This window comes from Leptodactylus fuscus, chromosome 9, assembly GCF_031893055.1.
Source record: "Leptodactylus fuscus isolate aLepFus1 chromosome 9, aLepFus1.hap2, whole genome shotgun sequence".
In the NCBI taxonomy this organism is placed as follows: Eukaryota; Metazoa; Chordata; class Amphibia; order Anura; family Leptodactylidae; genus Leptodactylus; species Leptodactylus fuscus.
In genome coordinates, this window is record NC_134273.1 from 81,403,496 (window position 1) to 81,423,137 (window position 19,642).

Here is a 19,642-nt window from a genome sequence, read left to right on the forward strand (position 1 = left end):
CGCCATACTTGTAGCGGTGACTAAGCCTGGTATTACAGTTCTCTACAGTCTTGTCCCATTGTAGTGAAGAGGACTGAGATGTAATACCAGACCCAGATAATACTCAGGCCCAGGGGCGTAACTACCATAGAGGCAGCGGAGGCGGCTGCCACAGGGCCCGGGCCATTAGGGGGCCCGGTGACAGCCGCTACGCTGCGTTTTTTTTTTTTTTTTTAAAATGGCCGTTACGGGCCCTATTTACTTGCCGATCCTGGACATAATACTGTGTGCAGGGCCACTAAGGGATATAATACTGTATGCAGGGGCCACTAATGGACATAATAGTGTGTGCAGGGCTTACTAAGCGACATAATAGAGTGTGGGGGGGGGGGGGGTCGGTCGAGGTCTTCGGCGTCGGTTGGGGGGGGGGGGGCCCCCATGTCAAAAGTTCGCCACGGGGCCCCGCCATTCCTAGTTACGCCACTGCTCAGGCCTCATGCTCATTGAAGGGGTGCCAAACATCAGACCCCAACTGAAATCTACATTGTTGAGTCTGTTTTGAATTGGGACAGGAAGTAAATAGGCATTAAGATCAAGGGACATATAGATGGACAGAGATAGATAGATAGATAGATAGATAGATAGATAGATACAAAACTAGATATGTGATAAATTGATACAAGATTGATACATTTACAGTATGTGGGTAGAATGATTCTAGATAGATAGATAGATAGATAGTTTATAGAGTAGTCTTTTACGGTCACGCTACGTAAGCGGACAATGACTCCTTAGTGAGTGTGACCGGGTAAATAAAGCTTTTACTGTTGAACATTTTGAGATAGAAATCCTCCAGTATTCAGCGGGTCCCCTCCGGAGGCATGAATAGTAGACAGTCTCCCACAGAGACCAATGTGCCCTGTGTTCCTTTAGCTTCAGACATTCACCCCCATGCTCAACAGGAAAAGGAAAACACATTTTAACAATTAACATACCACACACGACCGGCCACCAATAATATTAAATCCCAGGGATCCAGATTCACGGTGGAGAACGAGAGTGAGCGCAGTCGTCTCTTCTCCCTACAATGCACAGGTAAGAAAATTCATGGTGACTACATGTGGTACAGAGCGCCAGTGTGTGTGCCCTCAGGCCCCGCTAAGCGCTGAGTAAATACAATTTTACCAAAAGCAAATAATAAAACCAAGACATTTTCCTGAAAGGCAGAATTGAAATCTTGTCGTGGGGAAGGAATCTTGTGCAGTTTATTGGCCACAGCTAAATTCCTAATCCTGGACCAACCAATGGCCTGTTCACAGAGAAGGCGGTCATTTGTATCGTGGAAATATCAAGGACTTGGAAACTATTAGGGTAACACGCGGATTGGGGTTGTTCGGTCACTGGGACCCCCACCTATCAACCAATTTCCTCTGTCTCAGTGGAGCGGCACGTTAAGTTTGAGCAATGCCATCCCAATGGCCACTCCATTTATTTTCTCTGGGACTGGCAGGGATGTCTGAAATATAAAAAAAAAATAAAAAAATTGAGCATCTTCACTAGTTGATACCTTTTTTTAATGGCTAATAAAATGATGACAGATTGCAAGCTTCCAAGGCTGCTTAGGCCTCTTCTTCAGGCATAGGGATATCTGAGTACTATATGTGACTACATTGGGCAGTCCCAAAGAAGTGAATGGAGGCCGCTACATTGATTTGGGGTACAAGGAACTCCTGTTCTTACCCCCATCCTGTGAATAGGGGGCAACTTGGAATACCGCCTTGAAAACACCTTCACAAAGAACTGTCGGAGAAACACAAGTCCTAAATGGCTTTTTGCTATTCACTAGAAGCAAACACAGATCTTGAAAATATTACAAAAAAAATTAAAGCAACCAGTATATAGGAAAGGTAGAGAACATTTAGCCTAGCCATTTTATATACAGACCTCAAGAACCCCACCTGGGCGAGAATAGGGGTGACCATCAACACAATATGACTGAAGGAAATTTAGGCTGAAGGAAATAAGTTCACAAGGGGGGCAGATTTTGGCACCGAGAGTGACGTAGGGAACCATGTCACTCTCGAGTCAAAACCCGCCTGACACGACTGTCGCGGTCGTGGTTCCCCCTCCGGAGTTGGCTCAAATGAATGGGCTGACTCGAGGTTGCTGCTGCCAGGCGGACGCCACGGCTCAACAAGCCGCAGAATCCACCTGAAGAAAGGGCAGCCCGCTTCTTTTTTCCGTGAGCGGCAACATGTCGCTCACGGAAAAAAGTAGCCTGGTGGTCTCCATAGACCACCATTGTGAGGGCAGATTATGACGTGGATTATGCGCCATAATCCGCCCCCTCTGTGCCCGTGTGAATGGGCCCTAAACAGGACAGGAGACATGACACTATTATATGGTATACAGAGTACAGGACTCGAACTGAGTTTTCGTACAGAGCACAAGCCTCTTTCTCTAGATTCGGCAATGCTAAAGGAATTTGGATTGGCGCAATCTTTACGACTTGGAATATCTTCAGAATTATTTTAAAAAAATGGAGCAGTCGGTGTCCACCAATGGGATCCGCTGCCCAGTTCATACTACGCAAATTTTCCCATCAACCTAAAGACTCTCTAAGTCACGCAGTGCAAATTTTGACACCTCTATAAACGCCCACGTCCTTTTCCAATAAACCCAAGGTTTTTGGCACGGATCCATTATCCGTTAGTGAGTCTAACACAGTCCTTAAAGGATAGCTACAGATGGTGCCAAGGTTCCTTGTGTATAGTAACCAAGATCCAAAGAGTCTGAGAGGCCAAGCAAGAGCGCAATGAACATGTCCACCATCCTGTAGCATTTCTTTCATTTCTGACACTGTATAAGCAATGCCGCCCCTGCTACCTCTTGTGTCACCCCCTCTACCTCATAGATTGCAAGCTCTTTTGAGCAGGGCCCTCAGCCCCATTGTGTGAAATGACATTCTTTGTTATGTATGTCTGTATCTGAACCCTATAAATTGTATAGTGCTGCGGAATATGTTGGCGCTATAATAATACATTTTATTTATATTATTTATATAGATATGTATGTGACATTTTTCTTAACAACATCAGGCTAAAGGCTAAATGGTCCTGTCAAAATTCTGTCCACAGAGGCCTAACGTGAAGCTCCAGGGAACCAATGCAAAATTTTTATTCAGGATCACAAACTAACAAGGGGGAATGGGAAAAAAATGACATTTTGGACTCCCAGGTTTCAGGGCTTAGATGTGACCCCAATATCTGTCCTAGAGCTATATGCTGTAAGCCTATGTCATGTATACAGCTATACTTATACACTAAGGCCAGGGTAAATTGAGCCTCAAACAGCATAGGCCTCAAAACAAGCAAAGCCTGGGCATGTTGCCCATTGCAACCAATCACAGCGCAGCTTTCATTCTGACATAGCCAAGTAATAAATGAAAGCTGAGATCTGATTGGCTGCTGAGTGCAATAAGGAAGGATTATGTAGTGCACAAGTATAAACCCCCGCAAGTAGTCCCTGGGGCAACCACAAGGTGCGACGACACCCCAGGGCCATGTCCAAATTATGTCATTTGGGGCTGAACAATCCAACAATTTCAGGGAAAATCTGCATTAAAAAAATATAATAAAAATAAATCATTTATCTAGAGATTTCTGACATGAGATTCAATGAAAATTCAATGTGGATTTTTTGTCCACACGGAATCCATGTCCATAAGTAACAGGTCACTTATCCTATTCCTAAAACACGGCTTTCAGATATGTGATAGAAAATTTCTCAGTGTCTGAATAAGGGGTGATGGGGGGGGGGGGTGCGGTTGCCCCCAAACTTTTTGCTCGCCAGCCTTCCCGGATTGGTTTCAGGAATATTTTTGCTGCAGTTTAATACTCTAGGCCCGTGATGGTGAACCTGTGGCATGGGTGCCAGAGGTGGCACTCAGAGCCCTCTCTTTGGGGACCCATCCATGGAACAGATTATACTGTGTGGGGGCGACTATAGAGCAGTATATAGTGTCTGGGGGCCCACTGTGGAGCAGATTGCACTGTGTGGGGGTCACTGTGCAGCAGATTATACTGTGTGGGGACCACTGTGGAGCAGATTGTAAAGTGTGGGAGTCACTGCGAAGCAGATTGTACTGTGTGGGGGTCACATTGAAGCAGAAAGCTCTATAAAGCCCCATTGGTATGACCATATTTTGCATGTCTGTAAGTGTGTGCAATTGTGGATCCACACAGTATTAAGGTTAAATTGCAGTATTGGCACTTTGTGATAAATTAGTGGGTTTTGGGTTGCAGTTTGGGCACTCGGCCTCTAAAAGGTTGTCCATCACTGCTCTAGGCTAAGGCCCCATGTAGTGAGCCACAGCCCTACAACGCAGCGTTTTTCACAAAAAGTTTTCCAAAAAACTGCAGCCGCACTCCGCACACAGCATCGGGGCGGATGGAAATCCAAAAGGCGCTACTAACATGGTTAAAAACATCTAATATAACACAGAGGTTCTTTGTTGTACACATTTGATCAAACAATAAGAAGCCCTGTACCTGCCAAGACAAGGCGACCTCATTCAGAAGAGACCCTATATGTATTATATATAGTGCACACTTTTTTTTTTTTTGTCCAAATAACTAAAATCCAATACACTTATGGTTCTATATGACATCTGCCGCCTGTCAGATCTTCTTTGAAACCCTGGAAGTGTTGCAAGGGTTAAGTACAAAAATATCCATCGCCTCATGTGCTATAAAAGCAAGGAATGGGTAAACATAGTCTGTGTCCACAGCAGGCTAATGTGCTACGCTCACAGCTGTCAGCCAAAAACCTATCAGTCAGACAAGACTAAATACGGCGTCTTCGCAAACAGTCCCGCACTAGCAGCTTGACGTTTGTCACTTGGAACAACACTCGATGGGAATGCAAAAAATTAAAATATGAGGGTATGCTAATATTATCATTGTAAGTTTTCAGCCGCAGGATACAGCTGTCATAAAACATGGCGTGACTTAAGGCACGAAAAAAAACATGGCCGCCCACATGAGCCGGACGCCTGTTGACTGTGCACTTTCTGAGCCAACGCTTTTTTTTTTTGTTATGGAAACCTCGCAGCTGTTTTGAGGCATCCGCGCTTAGCCCAGATAATACAAGGACTTGGCACGTATCTTTGCGGTAATCGCCTGATCAACGACACTCTCTAGTAAATTATCTCCTTTAGTGGATGCGATTCACAGAAATTATCCATGTGGCTGGCGTTGGCACAGTGTCCATGCCAGTCATGGATATCGTCCAACATGTATAGTCAGTGCACACACAGATGTGGCTGTAGAAATGGAGCGAGCGGCGCTATTCCACCCAAAATGTGGCGGGAACCTATTCTTATAGATTGGCAGTTCATGGTTATAGGGGGATTTGGTCTTCCTAGCCACTATGGGAATCCAGTTTACATGTCCTTGTGCAATAAAAGAGGAGATTTCACTTTTTTGTTTTGAGGCCTAGTATGGCTTTTTTGATAACAGAGTATAGGGACAGGAAGAGTTGTCTTAGGGACAAAGGCAAAGAAGCTAATGCTATGATATATGTAAAAGCCTTGCACAAAGTGCTGCAATAGGCCTTATGGTATCATAAAACCATCCTAGTGACCCGTTTGTCATGGGACTTATCTGTCACCATATAGGATGGAGGTTATATAAATACCCAAGAGTGGGCATTTCTAGGAAGTTTGTGGGCATTCCTGGGCATGTTAGAAGGCGTAGATGTGTCGCATTGGCCCATGCTGTTCTTTCTGCACCTTGTTCGCCACTTTTTATGCAAGTTAATGGCGCAGGGCAGGGACTCCTCAGCCCGACAAATCTAATATAACTCATATAGATGGAGTTTTATACCAGAAATGCACGCCAATTTCTGACTAGCAAAGATTTCAATCCTGGACCACGAAGGGGCATCTGAATTATTAAGGGGCTGAAGTCACTTAATTAATTCTCCCCAATGTGTACAGGGTCAGCTACATAAAAGGTACTGAGTCAACAACAAAAAAAAAAAATTAAACCAGTTTTTCATGTTAAATAGACCGGTATTTAAGGATTTTTTCCCCCATTTTTGAAAAAGTGCTATATTCTGGAATTTCCAATCCAGCCACTAAGCCTAAGAATAGACATATACTTGCCGATTTTGTACAGGTAGTGTTTGCAACAGTCACCTTATTTACATCACAGACTGGCTCACAATAGAAGATAACACCTCTATAGCTAACACCACTGACAGAATTGCATCCACTACTGACAATAGATTATGTCACAGCTTATCTCCTCCCCTCCCTGCACTGAGCATGTCTAGAAAACTCTCCCATAGACCTCAATGAGTCGGCTCCAGTCTATTGCTGCCAGTGGCCATGACTGTGCTGTAAAGCAGATCACTAAATGCCATTAAAAGAGCAGAAGAGAAGCTCAGACAAGATGGCCGCCCCTATAATCATGGACAGAAAATAGAATGTAAAATCTGCAATCAGAAAATAAAAACAGATTAGATAAGTTTTAATAAATATATTACTTTCAACCAACTGTGATCAGCGGCTCCAGTTTAGCCGCCTATTGCAGTTTCCTTTCCCCCTTGCTTTACACTGCAGCTCTGCTCATTTAGATAATCAAATCATTTAAGTGCACAGGTATAGAATGGTTTCTTTGCAGCTATGTATCACACTATGAAAAGTTATATTTCTTTGGTAACCCCTGGTGCTACAAGCCTTTCAACCCCTGTCTGTAGGAGATTTATAACCCAGAAGTACAAGCTGGAGGTATGATGGCGGCGGCCCATGGAAAGAGGCTTTTTATTTCTCTGCTTTTTTCGGATTGTGAGCAGAACCTGCACGATTTCATTCTGCAGAAACAATCACAGTGACAAATTAGGTATTCACTGACAGCTGGGGATTTGCTGGAGCAAAAGATCTGAGAGGGGGAATTCTAATGTACGTGGGCCCGAGTACCTGGAAAAACACAGCGCAGGAGTCGATTTCATGGAGGAAGCATGTCCATCCCGCAAACAACTTCTGTGGCTGCGCCTTATAAATAGAAATGTTCTATATAATTACAGGCTGCAGGTCGCCTGGATTTTCAGCCTAGAATTTCACAAGCTGAAAGCGGCATTAAAAGGGACTGTCTGGTTTATAAAAACCCCTCTACTAATACCCTAAACGGGATAGGGATCGGGGATCTGCATTCAGGATCTTCACCAATCATCCACGTGCTATATCGAATGGACCTGGAACTTTGTGCATGAATTATTAAAAGGATTCGGCCTCTTAATAAATCAGGTGCACAGCAGTTTGTTGGGCCGCGGAATTCCCATCCACTTGTGCATAAAAGGTTGAGCAATGTGGTGCATCCTTGGAGAAAGAAAAGCCAATGCGCCATAGATTTCATTTAGGGATGGACACTGGACCCCTACTCTCGTAGTCTTGGAATTGATTGGGGGTCCCAGCAGCAGGACCCCCTAGTGATTAGATGTTCAGAGACAGGGTGCTGGGGCAGTGTGTCTAGAGACTTCAACTGTGTCAAACAATCGATCTGGTAATAGGTTGTCCAAGTGCAAGGTCAGCTTCTTAAGGTGCCCACACTCTGTCAAGAGTGACAGCTGTTCTTCTCGACTCCCCCATGCAAAGCACAGTTGGTTTGGCAGAGCATGCATGAGAAAATGGTTCTGGTGCCCGCCGTCCAACAACCGCTATAAAATAGACCATAGTAACCATCAAAATGGAGTGTCTTCTGCTGGACCGCCATTGTGTTAGACTATAGGGTCACCGATGAATCCTCTGGTGTTCTGGTTGGCCAGTCCAACACGGTGCAGGGAAGGAAGCAGCTGAGACGCTCAACACTGATAAGGTCAGGAAATCGCTGATAATGCATCTCCTTAACAATATCCCCTCCGAACCAGCGCCCGCTTCACTCCTTGTTCAGGTACAGTAGACTACATCGATTGTGCCACTGATACCAACGGACCTTTGGGCACTTTCTCTGAATACACAGCATACATGAGAGGGGCACGGTTAGGGTTTCACGCCTCTGGTCCCAGTTGGAAGCAATGTCAGATGGAAATGGCTGGCTGCTGCCCACCTTAGAATAACTGCTAAAATAAGACGTGTTGGGTTTGGCACAGAAACCTCACACAGTGAGAATAAAGATGAATTTCATGTCCCTGAGAAATCGCGGTCCTTTCCTTATGAAATGAACAATGCTGCAGTGTATATAGTGAATAATGATCCTGTGCACATAAAATATACTGCGCCCCTTATAGGAAAAGCACATACATGAAAGTCATAGAAACGGCCACAGAAGTCACGGCTGCTACCTGAAGCTTTGATAAATTATTTCCATAGGGAAATAGTTCTAAACTTTTATTTGGCTTTCACCTAAATATACCATCCAAAGACCTACAGGAGCAAGAAAACCCCAATAATAAAAATCTCATATCTATCTAAGTCCTCTTACCTATCAATCTGTCCATCTATCTATCTATCTATCTATCTATCTATCTATCTATCTATCTATCCATCCATCATCTACCTATTCACCTCCTGTTTATTTATCTATCCATTAACCATCTGTCTAGCAATTTCTCGTCTATCTATCTATCTATCTATCTATCTATCTATCTATCTATCTATCTATCTATCCATGTATCTGTCCTTCCACTAGCTACCTAGTCACCTCCTGTTTATTTATCTATTAATAATAATAATAATAATAATAATAATAATAATAATAATAATAATAATAATAATAAATACATTTTATTTATATAGCGCCAACATATTCCGCAGCGCTGTACAATTTATATCTATCTATCTATCCATCCGTCTGTCTTTCCCTCCCCTATAGGATAGTACAATATCAGAGCAAGCTCTCAGGTCTCCACCGGGGTTAACTTCTATTAATATCACAGTAATTTATTGATATCCTCATGAGAAATGCAACTATCCATTTAATAAAAATGTAATCCATGCTATTGATATCTCTACGTTTAGATCCATTGTCATTAGTGACACTCTCCAATTGCTTGCTTTTATTAAGAAGTCAAAAATCAATGATACGCGGACATGTGGGGCATGGCAAGGATATCACATTGACATGGGGTCAATAAACAATTACATTGTAGACAACTGTCTGCCCCAAATAATGAAATCCTGACCTTTATGGCGATGGCACGGATGGGTTTCCACTAGGAACAGTGTAACATTGGGATTAGGGGTTTAGGGACAATGGCTAAAGATACTTGTAGTCTTTGAACTATTACTTCTAGAAAGGTGGCAGACCTGGTATCTGAGGTCTCATCAATGTGACAACAAGGAGACAGAATAGATCTCATTGGGTGCATGAGTTGTGGCATATTGAAGTTTCAGTGCCCAGGTGATGGTAGACATACACTTAGAAACAGTAGCAGAGGAACCTCAGGCAGGTAAAGGCTCTAACAAAATAATGGTCCAGCAGAAGACATCCACATTGGTAGGGTGCTCTGGTCTATTGTCTAGGAGAGAGGGGGGGTCTCAGGAATCATTTAGTTTGATAGACCCAAAGAACCTCAGTCCAGCAAGCGCCCAAGTGATACATAAGGTCCCAGGACACTGACAAGATGACACATAGGATGTCTACAGCAACTACACAGCAATGCATGGGGCACTAGAACAATAACCTCCCAACCCCAAACAATGGCACACCTACCCCGTGGTCGTCTTAGCAATGACAGACTGACCCTAGAAGTCTAGAACAATGATAAACTGACAACTGGGCACCATGAACAAAATTTTGAGCTAAAAGAACATTCACAAATTTCCCCTTCGGCTTCAGGAACATGGATTTGATGACCCTTGGAGCTTTCAAACGTTCACAGGTTCACTTTTAGGTTCAGTTAGGTCCTAGAACAGCAACTTACTTGGATACCTAGAACAGTGACAAGCTGATATTTGGGATCTTAGAACAAGGACAGGCAGACGCTTGAATATCTTTTGTAGGTCAACTCTTAGGGTTCCAAGATCAATATTAAATTGAGAGAAGGGACCCCCGAGCAGTGATAAACTAACATTAGGACTCAGAGAACAAGGACATGTGATATTGAGGATCCTAGAACAATCGAGGGATATTGGGAAACCTAGAACAATGAACCAAGCATACTAGAATAATGATGTCTTGTACACACATTACATTGGAGGTCTAACGTCATACTGAAAGTGGTAGGACCTAAAAAAAAATGCCATATAAATACTAGATCCTAAAGGATTAAATACTTGTCTCTCAGGAACAATAACATACTGATACAGGAGATCCTGGAACAAGATCTAGAACTCTTGAACTAGGGGCAGACATATTGCCCATCTGCACAGAGGACCAGAGGGTAAAGGGGTCCTCTCTGCACAAAGGACATTTACAACAAATGCCATTATTTCCCTTGCCTTCCTTCCCTCCATGTTCATTCCTGTATTCTATAGGAGCACCATTATCACCCATGACATTGTCTAGACCACCAGGGATGTTACCACCGCGCACCATGTAAACATTAACCTAAACCACAGACTACAGATACAGTTGCCATTTCACCCTTCTCTACCCTAGATCAGCGGGGATATCTTATGGTATGAACCAATGTCAGACCGGTCCAGCAAAGTACTCGAAGATCCTCTGGTGGTTCCAGACAAAGTAATGGTACAGAAGAAGGGGTTGTTGGAGGGCGGGTTACCAGAATCATTTTAGCTGGTTGTCCCAACGAACCTCAGTCCCACACTAATATGAACCTACAAGTGATTTTTATTAAAGAAACTAATGTGCCTTATAACTGCTCTAGACCACCAGGATTACACTGTACCGTCCTAGGTAAGGAGCTCATAGTTGAACTTTTTGTTATGTGAATGGCTTCTTTAAGTGGATAGGGGCCATAAAAACTATTCTTGCATAGGGGCCCTCAGTTCTCCGAGTCCATCCCAGCCTTGAGTATTGCAGTTTATGCAGACCCTAACTACAGACTGACATTTAGGGGACGTACAACAAAGACCTACAAATAGTCGGGCCACTAGTACAATGACTAGAACAGTGGCATACCAGTACTACTGATCAAAGGACAACAACATGCTGATACAACAAGGACCCCATCCTGACCCTTGAACTCCTCATATGTTGATCCTTTGAGGGTCTTACAATAATTGCAGGCTGACAATTAGGGGATCAAGAACAATGACAATGCATTGAGCTGGGATCCTACAACAAGGACATGCTGACCCTTGGGGTGACATACTATGACACTAAGGGTCCTTGATGGATGATCTACTGCAGTGGTTAAAAGGGACATGTTTGGTCTCATTATATACAAAATGTTGTAGGGACCCATCTATAGAACAGATTAGGAAGTTCCAGGTCCTTTTTGCATGGTGCCAAGGCAAGGCGAGAGCACAATGAGGTGTAAGGTGTTTATTTATTAGTAGTATTAATGTAACAATCACTGATACAATGTTTCATTCCGCTACATAAACAATCACAAGCCTCAGGTCTATACAATGTATCACCAATGGAATCCCGGAGCTTAACACTTTCCTCCCCTGAAGACAAGGAAAACCAGCAGGGCCTGGAAAGAGGTTTTCCTTACCCCTGCAAAAAGCGTCACTACAGGCGTCAGCAATCTCTGCCTGACAGGCAATAAAACCCACAAAAAAAAACAAAAACTCAGCTTTCCCTTTCATATTACTCCATTATTCTGGTACATCATGCCAGGCACGTCCTATCCCACAAGGAAACCGCACGTCTTCGCATCGTCCTTATTAGGAAGTCTACAAACATAAGCGTGAAGACTATAAAAATCAGAAGAAGTAAAAATTTGGGAATTGTTATGAGAACAAAAAATACTGCAGCAGAATGTCGGCCTCATAGCATGTCCTTGAGTGGTCTTTAGTCGCCATCATGGCTCATACAGGGGTTATCACTCAGCTTTCCTAGACCCCTGAAGGGTAACTACATCTAGTTATTGAGGTATATGTGATCATGTGGCATATCATTAGTATGTTTTGATGTTCAGGAGCTTGGGAAAGCTGGATGACAACCACTTTAGGAACTGCAAGGAGAAGGAAAGATCATGTAGACCTGAACTTTGGTCTATGGCTGACATGTAATGATAGATTAAGGTCGGCAGTTACGATACGGTCAGCTCTGCATCCCTGACATGTCCAAAGCCCAGCCAATGACTGTAACCTGGAATAAAGGTCTGGATGTGTTCTCATCACAAGGATCCCCAAGGGTCTAAAATAGGGAATGGTGGTCCTGGGTGCCCCGTTTGAATGGCACAAGGGTGACACAAGTGCCCTACACTCCAGTCAATCGCTATGGAGAAGCCTTCTGCCATCTTCACCAGTCACACACTGAATAGAATGGCAGCGTCTGTTCAAACAAGGAACACGGGACCCCTATTCTCATGATGATCAGGGTCCTAAATGTGGGACCCCCAGGAACCAGACACATCACCTATAGGATGGAGACTGTGGGACAACCCCTTTAAGAGAGTTTGGATAAAACCCTTTTGACAGTGATTCTGGGGGCCCACGCTCCAACAACCCCTAGACCAGGGTAGGCAACCTTCAGCACTCCAGGTGTTGTAAAACTACAACTCCCAGCATGCATACTTGTTCTGCTGGTCTTGGGACTCCCATGGAAGTGAGTGAAGCATGTTGGGAGTTGTAGTTTCACAGCAGCTGAGCGACCCCTGCCCTAGATAATAGTACCCTTCAAGTTTGAGAGTCTTCTCTTGGACCATTACTGTAGAGCCTGGGCCCCCCGCCCGGAGGATCTCCTGGTGGGCCTGTCTGATCAGTTCCTGGTGCTGAGACTAAAGATAATAAGGGTAAGGAACCCCAGAGATCTTCGGTATTCAGCGTCATCCCTAGTCTCAAGAAGGACTAAAGGTTCCCCCGCCCCACATGAGTAGTCCAGTCATAGTTGGGGGCGCTGTTACAGATTTTGCATTGTAGCCCAGGAGCTTCACGTTACACCTCTCCATAAGACGCAGATATCCGTGGAGGCGGCGACCCACTCCTCAGCAATGTCTTCCATTGTCCTCCGGCAGCAGAGGCGTTAATATTTGCCGTATTTTGCGTTGTTATTATAAGGATGCCCTTTGACACGACTTATAAAGCAGACATTGTTTCCACCCAGCAGCTAAAGGGACTGGTTGTAAATATTTGTCCCTAACACAAGACCCCACGGCTGGGCTGAGCCCGCAGCTGACAGACACGTCTGAGGGCAACTGGGAAAATGGGGGGGAAAATAATTCCAAGCCCTTCACTAAATTTATGGGCAGGAAGAAAAAGAGGCATTATACTGTATAATACCCATTTATGGGGCCAGACAAGAAGCCGGGATCACACCGGCGTACATAACCTTTAAGGGCAAGTCTGCCTAACGTGACTGCTAGAAATGCAGACGTGGACTTTCTGATCCTAGGAAAGCTGAGTGAACATCAATATAGCGGTCACAGGAGCCAACGGTTGGCACCCAACTTTCCTTAGTCTAGATAGGGCTGCTATACTAGGCAAGTGTACTATTCAGTGGCCTGGGAAAGCTGGGAGACAGACTTGACATTGTCAACTTCATTGGACAACAAGTCCTAATATTGTCTAATATTGTTACAGGTATATAAGTAGATTTCTTATTCAGGAGTGTGGGAAAGCTGGGTTACAGAGTTAACGGTCATAAAATAGCTATCCAATAATACAGCCATCTCACCTATTAAAGCAGATTTACTATTCAGGAGATTGGAAAAGCTGGGTGACAATCCTACTGGACAGCATACCAATTGTCACCCAGCTTTCCATGGATTCTAAAAAGCTGTTCAGTAATATATCACCATCACATGTATTAGGTAGATTTTTGGGTACAGCCTCCTCACATACACCTGACAGATTCAGGAGCCTTGGAAAGCTGGATCAAAATCCTTCAGATAGCTATTTGACAGTATATTATTAATCTCTTATATACTCGAGAGATTTACCATTCAAGAGCCTAGGAAAGCTGGGTGACAATTCTTTAGAGAGCTCTAGCAGCAGCCATATTGATTGTCACCCAGCTTTCTTTTATTCCTGAAAGGCAACTCTGCCAAGATATTCACTAATTTATGCTCTCACATGTACCAGGCAAAACTACCATTCAGGAGTTTGGAAAAGCTAGGTGAATCTTTGATATTGCTATTCATGCTCTCACATATACTGGAGACATTCACTGTTCCGGTGCTTGAGAAAGCTGGGTGACAGCCTGGTAGAAAGAGTCAATCATTGATTCATTTACAAGACAGATTGGATATCCAAAAATCGGGAAAAGCTGGGTGACAACTCTTGACAGAGCTATAATGGCAACTGTATTGATTATCACCCAGCTTTCCCTGGCTCCTGAGAAGCAAATCTGAGTGCATTATCTCACTCAGATATACTAGTCACGTCAGATTTACTATTCAGGTGTCTGGAAAAGCTGAGTGGCAACACTTAACAGAGATATAATGGAAGCCATTTGAATTGTCACCCAGCTTTCCTTGATTCCTGAATGGCAAATTTATTTATTCAGTGATACATATCCTTTACAAAAGTTGCATAACTGTTCAGAGTTCAGGAGAAAGCTGGGAGACAATTAGTAGGACTCCAACAAGGGTTGTCACACAGCTTTTCTAGATTCCTGAATGGCAAACCTGCCTAGACCTCCCCATCACATATACTGAAGACATTCAGTATTCAGGTACATTTATTTGAGAAGTCAGGGTAAAGGCGAGTGATAATCAATGTAATCCAGCTTTCCAAGAGTCCTGAATGGCAAGTCAGCTAAGTACATGCCTCACATTGCTGTCACTTGTGCTTGTGCCTTTTGGAGGTCACAGAGGTCAGACCCCTGCTGATCGGACACTGGTGACATATCCTAGCACCATGCCACCCGAGTCTGCCCCTGGACAACCCCTGCGATTGGTTATTGCTGACTGTTTCCTTCTGACACTTGAGAAAGTAGAGTCATTGCTTTTTATAGTCTGCGGGAGCCTGATATTAGGAAACTATTTGATTTTTTTTGTGCAACCCATAATTTTGGTGAATGATTCGTCTTCCCATCTGCCCCACGGCTCTTCTCTTATGGACTTAACCATTTCATTTCCGAATAAAAATTGAATGCAACGTTACGTAACAAGTCAGAGCCTGCCATTCAGGAACCTGGAAAAGCTGTGTGGCAATCCCAGGAACAAGCATATAAACAATAACCCAACTTTCCCAGAAACAAATCTAACTAAGAAATGGCTAAATTAAAGTATTAATGACTTGAGGAAAGAGAACGGAATCCTCTAATAAAGTATGTGCCCCCTTTAGGTTTCGATCACAGAGTCAACATGATGATCTCCACCAGGGACTACAAGCCTCAACATGCTATGTCAGGTGGCCGCGCATGCTTGAGCCTTGAACTTGCAACAGTCCCTGCCCCATATGTAACCTGGAGCTATTGTATCTGTTATCAGCCAGATCAGGATTCCTATCTATACCAATGGTCTGCAGCCGTGGCCATCAGGGTCGTCTGGGACTTGTAGTGTCACACGTTGCATTTATATACCACCAGTGAACTGTATCTTCCCCGTATCTTGCAGCAAGAAAATTGGGGGCAGAGGGTGACCCGAGTGCCCATTACAAAACCACTCAACCCCCAGGCTGCACCAAAATGGGTCACCGGGCAAGTTCAGGCAAACTTATCATCATGATGTGGCCCTAGATGCAAAACAACCCCCATAACATGACATCTGCAAAAAAAATTCCAAAACATTTTTTGCAAACTTTGCAACATTTAAAAAAAAAAAATTCCAAACCTATTTTTATTGCTACATTAGAAACTTTTTTAGCCAGAGTTTTTGTAGAAAAATCATCATGACGGAACGTAGGGGTGCAAACATTGCAGTGGCCCCTGGGCTCTCTGCCCCATAAGATACAGATTTTGCATTGGGATCCTGGAGTTTTAAGTTTATCGGATGGAATGGTTGTTATGGGAGATGTTCACGTAGCAACTGTGTCTGACATGTTTACATAGATAATAGGGATCGGTGCTCCTTCTTAAAGGGATACGTGCTATTTGGTTCATTTTTGTCGTTGTGTTTTTAGGACATAGGTAAGACCACTAGCATGCGGAATAGCCAATGTCTTACCTTGCAAGGAGATGCCACTGCCTTGGTGAGGGAGTCCAGCCTGGCACTGTACTCGGTGAACTTCTTCTGGTACCTAAGCGCTGTCATCTGCAGCTCATTTTGCACGGCAGACAGCTGGGACAGCAGAGACTTTTCCCTCTTGCCGGATCTCAGCGCCCTCTTCTTGAGCTCCGTTTCCAGCCCGGCGATCTTAGTCTGGAGAAGCCCATTCTGCCCCTTCACCGCCTTCAGACAGCAGTGATCCCCAGACTTCTGCTCCCTATACGTCAGCATAAGCCCACATCCCTTCTGGCAGATGCCCACCGCCCTGTGCTCGCAGCACTCCCTCATATGGGCATCCATGTCCTTTAAGTTCAGCACCTCATTGCACCCCTTATTCCGGCACTTGGCTGGCGAATAGTCGCACATCTCTGCGTGTTCCCCCAGGTTTTGGAGCTTGACCACCTTGTCGCAACCCCTGGAGTGGTTGTCACATTTGATATCCAGCTTGAGGATCAGACTCTTCAGGGGAAGCACGTGGTTGAGCTCCTTGGCAGAGATTCGTTGGCATTTCACCGGGCAGCTGCCTTGCTGTACCACCCATGGCAGGACGCAGCCTGCGCAGAACACATGTCCACAGGGGGTGGTCAGGGGGTCCTCCAGCACTCGGTTGCATAAGTTGCACTTAAAATCTGGGTCCACTTCCCCAATAAAGCGATCTAATTCAAAGCCCATAGTGCTGCCCCTAGTCGGTGCTCCTTGCTGGGCATTGGGAGATCCCAGACTGGCTGGCTGCAGGCTGTGTACTGACTCAACTCACAGCACAGCCTGTGGGGGGCGGGGGCCTCCACCATATGTACTGGAGGCTGGGATTTATTTTCCAAGTGAAGGAGGAGCTGGAGAGACCAGAGAGGCACATGTGTCAAGGAAAGTTCTGCAGCCTTGGGACAAAACTGCAACATGCTGCAGCAAACTTCAGCTTGGTTGCTGCAGCACCTCTTGAGCGATCTTGTTCATTTCTGTATCCTCCTTCCACCACAGAGGACAAGTCTGTTCTTACTGGGTGACTTCATCGGAGGATTTATATGTATCTGATCCTAGTTGTAGAAATATTTATGCATGATGATAAGTTGGTGCTGAGTAGATTCATTGCCCTTAGGGGGTGCTGTGGAGTTCTTAACCCTTTTGCTGCCAGACAGTCATTCCCAGGATCATGCCATACCATACCATAACAATACAAAGTATATAAATGAGCGTATACCTTGTAAACAATAGAAGAGGAATGTCTGGACATGGCCTGGTCTAGCGGTACTGCAAGGTTCTGCCTCTAGGGGTCACTGTATCTAGGCGATCCCTGCGTCATCTGCAAAAGTTCTGCTTCATCAGGACAGGAAGGTGTGAGATTCTGGGCCTGCCATAAACACGCCATGATGGTAACATGTCCGTCTTATATGATCTTCTTATGTTATAGAGACATGTCACAGATTTCCATAAAGGCAGCGTCACTGGAACCCCTTGGAGAGCCAAGAACACTGCCATTGCTCCAAATAGGTAAGCGGCAACTCCCTTATTGCTCCAAAATGCTCATTTGCATATTGACAAAAAAATGCAATATTTCGCCAAACCGAGGAAAACACTGATTCTGGTGAGCCTAACCTATCTGCCTGGGTACTGGTGGGTGACAGACTTAAAGGGGATGTCTACATTGGACATTACCTTTGTGTTAATTGTCTGCTTTGGTACTAAGCTGACGTCGCGTTCATTGATCACATGGTACAGCAGCAGCTCAGTCTCATTCAAATAAATGGGTCTGGGTGCAATACCAAGCACAGCCACTATACAATGTGCGGCGCTGTGCCTTGTTTTCAGCGAAGAGGCCACAGTGCTCACCCGAATGCTGCAGCCTTTAGTGGAGGTCCTGGGTCTTCACTTCTAGCATTCACTGAGGTCTCAGACACTTACCCAGGACACTTAGGGAAAACCCATCACCCCGCACCTAGGAGTTTATTATTAAACCAAGAGGCAAACAGTGTAACCTGCACGGTGGGAGAAGAGCGGCGCTCGAAGGAAGCGCAAAGTGCACTTAGGACGACGCCAGTGTTTATTATTGTGCTTGAGTGCCTCAGAGCCGTAACCGTCCGGTATGTAGAAACTTAGAGGCCAGTGAATTATTACAGGTGACATGGGCCACGATCAGACCAATGTCCGCCCCGCTGACTACCTAGTAAAATAATCACCTGACAACTCGCTCCACTACTGTGTCTCCCAAGCATAAGGTGATCACAGGGTGTCCTGCTGCAAAGAGCCTGGCAGAACGTTCATGTTGCCTACAGCACCCCCGCAGGAGAAATGAAGCATTGCATTGCTCCTACTAAAATCTGTAACCCTCAAGAATGAGGGGATTTCTTTATAGCTGCTCTGCCCTCTGGTTAATAGATCAGAATCCCCTCTGTATTAAAGGGGTGATACCATGAATCATTTGTATAGCAGTTAACTTCTTTAAAGAGTCTTTATATCATAAAAGTTACCTTTTTTTGTTTCTGTAGGCCCCCATGGCTGCTGCTGGGATGGGTTCTGGGCTGAATCAGTCTCCTTCCCCCTCTGGCAGCTGACAATTTAGTCTTTACTTACTCTCCTGCTGAAGGAGTCTTCTTAGTTATAGTCTTTGCTCCTTTACTGACAAGCTATTTCTATTGGCTGTCCTGCAGTGAGGAGGGGGTAACTATCCCGAGATCTGGCTGTGGGGAGAGCGACTGAGCATGTGCGACCTACACATTAGGTGGACATACACCGCTACTTACTTTGAACACCAGATGGCGCCATACTGTGACTTATATAAGTGGTATAAATTGTTAACTTTCTATGATCTACAATGAATAGGACATGACACATAATGGTAGGACAATCCCTTTAAATAATTATTTAAAGGGATTATCCAGGACTTTTTCATTGATGACACCCGCGACCCTCACAGATCAGCATTTTGAAGTAGGCCATGTGATGTCACGCTCATCCATCATATGACCTGATCGCAGCTCAGTCCCATGCAAGTGAAGGGACTGAGCTGTTATACCGAGCACAGCCACTATACAATGTACAGCGCTGTGCTTGGTAAGTGAAGGGGTTGCAGTGATCACCTGAATGCTGCAACCTCTTCAATCCACTGAGTGGTGATGGGGCACAGGTGTCGGAGCCATGCCGATCATTAATTGATAGGATAGGTCATCAATTATTTTGCCAGGAAACCCCTTTAATGCTTATAGGGAGTCTAAAGCATTACTCCTTGGTAGGCAGAGTCTATGGCACCAGACAGATCCCTGACATGTATATCCTGGTACATGTAGTGCAGCAGTCACACAATGCCCTATCTGCTATACTGTATACTGCCTCTCCATGCTGCACAGACTTGTTTGACTTCCCTATGGAACCATTGCTCTATGGACATTTTGATCGGAATATTCGATTGTGTTTTTTCACTAAAAAAGTAAAATCCTGGCCC

The 19,642-nt window shown here is 44.6% G+C and overlaps 1 protein-coding gene across 2 annotated transcripts in view; it reads right to left on the reverse strand.

The window, feature by feature from the left end:
- Nucleotides 1-16,927, reverse strand: part of PDZRN3 (PDZ domain containing ring finger 3) — a 147,740-nt gene extending 130,813 nt beyond the window's left edge. The window contains exons 1-2 of one of the 2 annotated variants that reach the window (XM_075287487.1): nucleotides 16,165-16,927; nucleotides 975-1,061 (exon numbers count right to left, since the gene is read on the reverse strand). In XM_075287487.1, coding sequence (XP_075143588.1) covers nucleotides 975-1,061; nucleotides 16,165-16,878 — 801 coding nt within the window. In that variant the 5' untranslated portion in view covers nucleotides 16,879-16,927. The remainder of the gene's footprint in view (nucleotides 1-974; nucleotides 1,062-16,164) is intronic. The other variant, XM_075287488.1, reaches the window with a different exon arrangement.
- Between the last annotated feature and the right edge of the window lie 2,715 nt (nucleotides 16,928-19,642).